The following is a 4,263-nucleotide window of genomic DNA, read 5'->3' as shown; positions in this document are numbered from 1 at the left end:
TAGAGAGAGAGAGAGAGAGAGAGAGAGAGAGAGAGAGAGAGAGAGAGGGATAAATGGAGGCAGAGAGAGAGAGAGAGAGAGAGAGAGTGCATGTACAGTTCAGTCATGTAATCTCAAACTCGTGACCTCTTGCTGACCCCTGCGCAAAGCATGTGCCGCAAATGCATCGCTGGGCTTATTTTTGTATAGCGGGCATTTATGCCACTGACACACCATCACACTATTGCACTGATGGTGAGGGCAGAAAAAAGGGAATTATCCGAGAAAATGTCAGGAAGATGTGATCGGATCACTGATGTTTTAAGTGGTCTGAAGGGATGCCACAGGATGATCAAAATGCAAATTAAATAAAGATCAAAATCGTATAGTCAGAACAGCTTGTTACCAGGTAGCTCTGTGTCTTTGCATTTGTACAGAGCATCAACAATACATTTTAATTACATTAAATAATAATTATCATTATGCGTCAGACATGCGTCACAAGGATAAATATGTTTGGGAGAGTCCATTTGTGTGATTATTTTTGTGTTTTTATTGTACTGGTTAATTTCAGTAGCATTTATAATGATTGTTTTATTTCTATGTAATTGTATTTGTGTGTATGGATATGTGCATTTGATTGTGTACCTGAGTTTCAGACAGGTTAAGTTGTCGAGCAAGTTCGGTTCGTTCTCGTCCCACAACATACTGGCACCGCTGAAACTCCATCTCCAGTCTGTACAGCTGTTCTGCTGTGAACGAGGTCCTAGTACGCTTTGGTCGGTCTAGATCCAATCCCTTGGGGAGAATAATCTCTCGAATTGAACCTTTGGCATCTAAATGTGATAAGAAAATATTTTCAGCAAATTGTCATACCTGCTATAAGATTATCGTTAAAATACCTGTACATATAATTAGAAGAAATCATTATATTATTTTAAAAAAATGTAATATAGGTAGTCATGCAAAACGTATTAATAAACATAGCACAATTTTTGTGGCTAAATAACCAACAAAACATAAGACGTTTTTAATCAAGAAAATTATTTTTCCGCCACAAGCTGTTAAAAATTTCAGTTTTGTTGGTATATCATGGCACATCAATGCCAAACAAATGCAGACTAGACTCTTATTATTTTAGTAATTAAAACAAAAATGTGTTATTTTAAATACTAACAATTCATCAGGTAGGAAAATAGTGTTGACTAAAATAAAAAAGTTAAATTAAAGCTCAAAGCATTTCAAAATAGTAGTTAAAAACTTGCATAAAACACAAATACACAAAATAGTCTGTCAAATCATACTGCAAAACAATTTTGTATTTTTCTTTCTTTTGCATATGTCATAAATATTTCATAATAAAATAAAAAAGTTAAATTAAAGCTCAAAGCATTTCAAAATAGTAGTTAAAAACTTGCATAAAACACAAATACACAAAATAGTCTGTCAAATCATACTGCAAAACAATTTTGTATTTTTCTTTCTTTTGCATATGTCATAAATATTTCTAATGGGTCTTCTAACTCTGAACGGATTAAATGATTACTAAAAATATTGAATAATCAAGTATTTAATAAAGTAAATGCACAAAAACTGGGAGATAAATGCGTGATTTAAAAACAAAAGTAATAATAAAATATCTAAAAAATACACCAAACATGTTAGCTGGTGAGTTATTAAAGTTATTATGTTTGTTGTTATTTGTGTCTTTGTGATGTGCAGAACCGTGCTCCAGCATTCTTAGCAAAAAATTAAGCAATAAATACATTCTTTAAAAAATTAGTTAAGCTTTGTGACAACTTCAAGATCATTTAAAACACACACACACACACACACACACACACTGGTCTCCATAATTATTCAAATCCAGATACTGAATAATTGTATTGGCTGCTGAATTGTGACTGAAGAAATTACACAATAATTTCATCAGGATAATTTCCTCATATTTCAGCAGGTCTCCGAGACTGACCTAGATTTAGCTTCACAACCTAAATAAATTAATGGAGCTGATTGCTCTCCAGAATTTCACAATCAGCTGACACAAGCAGGAGGGGCTCCACAACTATCTTAGTAATTTAACACAAATACAGACAAGCAGCTTTTAGCCAAATTGTTGCAAAAACATAATATTATCTTTAAAAAAAAAAAAAACTTAATGTGAATGTTAATGATTCATTTACAGATAAATTTATGTGCATGCTCCACAATCTCAATGATACTGTTCAAGGAAAAACAAAAAAGAATATCCATTCAAATACTTTAGTAAATAAAAAACTGAATGTAACAGAATACTTAAAAAGTAACAGAATGCTTATTTTTTTGATGATGGAGAAAAAGCACTGAAACTTATATATAAAAAGGCAGAGATGATAAGACTATCTAAAAATGATAACCAACATAATCAGCTATGCAAAAAAAGTTACATTTTTCATTATGTATAAAAAGAACAAAATAATTTCTTAAATCACAGAAATGTACTGTAAAGAAATCAAACTTTCACAAACATATAGTATAGTGCTAAAGTATTTTCCAGATTTGATAATTATTCTATTTATTTTCGTGTTTAAGTCCATAATAGTAATACATATTTGATATTCTTTTAAATAGCATTTGCAAATATTTGCAGCGGAGAAATTGGATCAGAAAGCTATGAGACACACCATAAGAGCTGACAAAATAACAATTATAATTTTTTTCCTTCAAAACAGAACAAGTTTTGTCCAGTTCTCAATTCAGCGTAGATCAATTTGCATCATGTACACTTGTGCATGCTCAAATCTATACACTCACTCATGGAGGGAAAAAACAAAACAAAACAAAACCAGCGACTCAGAAGAACTATCACAAAAAGCAAAATTTAAAAGTTCCCGTTAAGTCAATTTCCTGTTTTTTTGTGGAGTACAAAATATACAGAAAGCTCCACGGGAGTGTTTTTAAACTTACCCCGAACTAGAATCCTCCGGCAGTAATCAGGATCTCCTGAGCTCGTCCGGCTCTTTTCGCAGTTTTCCACCGGTCCGGATGGAGAGAAGGACTCCTGCTGGTCCTTCAGGAATGTTTTTGAAATGTTCCCCTGGGAATCCTTTCCCTCTTTCCCCTCTTTTAGTCCATTCTTCAGCAACATTCCGGGCTCCGAGTCTTGGCTGTAGCGGACTGCCATAGTCTCTTATCCTCTACGACGATTTCGCCTTCTTTTTCTCCTTGTTGGGAAGAAATAACTATTCGGGTATGGACACACACTGCTTATTCTGGGTAATATATGTTTGGTCTTTCTGTAAAACAGCAGCTTGGAGTCGAAGACAGATAGCTAATGTGTCACCAGCACTTGCCCGGTCCACTGATCTGCCCTATTATCTCTGTGCAGAATCACTTGCCCAATGATCATAGACTTCTCACCCAAATTCAACAGCAATTTAACAGCTCCTCTCCTTGTAACATTCACATCAGGCTGATCTCCGGGTAATCAGAGCTGTGGACGGACGCATGCTCGCCGCTTCAATTGATTACGGTAATTTTGCTGCCTCCACATTTGCGTAACCTCATGAATACTCTAAACTGTTTGGGAAATACACATTGTCCTGATTGAGGGGTCCACTCACTCCGACCTCCCTCTCCGCCCTCATTCGCAAAGGTTCAAGGGAGATGATTTGCCTCGAAACGCCACCACGCGCAATCACGGACCGCCAGAAAAGTTCCACTTCATTCCTCGATGCCCCAGCACTGGCCGTTCCCCTGCTCTCAGGCTGTAGATGTTTGGTCGGGCTAACTTTACGAACAGGCTGGCGAATCTCCCCCCGGATAACGGCCCGATACCACACGCTGCACCCTCGGAGCTAATACAACCAACGAGCGAAAAGAGAGAGAGGGAAAGATCGGTGGAGAGCAAAGACAGAGAGAGAGAGAGAGAAACAGAGAAAAAGAATGAGGGAGGCGGAGAGACCTGGAATACGAAAAAAATGGAATCCACTTCGCTCGGAATCTGTAGTAGTAATGAACACGGATTGACAAAAGAAAGAGATGAACACAAGGGAACTCTGTCAAACGAGGGACAGTGCGCACAACCACCCTGAGTTACCCAGCACCTCTAATGCAAACCCCAACCCAATGCTACCATCACTCAGCCCCCTTACCCTACAAGAAACCTGTTAAAGCACCGCTAAAAAACTCAACCTGCCCAAGATCACAACGCTAACACCCATAGCGACCCCCCCTCCTCCACCCCTCTCCCACTCCTTCCACACCACTACACACCCACCCACTCAGTCTCGCCTATTTTCATTG

At 37.4% G+C, this 4,263-nt stretch overlaps 1 protein-coding gene across 1 annotated transcript in view; it reads right to left on the bottom strand.

Annotated features, from left to right (window-relative positions):
• The window catches only part of LOC107733530 (ventral anterior homeobox 1-like), a 7,659-nt gene extending 3,797 nt beyond the window's left edge, over window positions 1-3,862 (bottom strand). Inside the window, exons 1-2 of the mRNA XM_016545196.1 lie at window positions 2,926-3,862; window positions 628-815 (exon numbers count right to left, since the gene is read on the bottom strand). Of these exons, the coding sequence (XP_016400682.1) occupies window positions 628-815; window positions 2,926-3,142 (405 nt within the window). The 5' untranslated portion in view covers window positions 3,143-3,862. The remainder of the gene's footprint in view (window positions 1-627; window positions 816-2,925) is intronic.
• Window positions 3,863-4,263: the final 401 nt, after the last annotated feature.

The sequence above is a fragment of the Sinocyclocheilus rhinocerous genome, unplaced genomic scaffold (assembly GCF_001515625.1).
Source record: "Sinocyclocheilus rhinocerous isolate Xijiao unplaced genomic scaffold, SAMN03320098_v1.1 scaffold2715, whole genome shotgun sequence".
Classification (NCBI taxonomy): domain Eukaryota; kingdom Metazoa; phylum Chordata; class Actinopteri; order Cypriniformes; family Cyprinidae; genus Sinocyclocheilus; species Sinocyclocheilus rhinocerous.
Note: the sequence above shows the minus strand (reverse complement) of the source record. Positions and strands in the feature narration are given on the sequence as shown.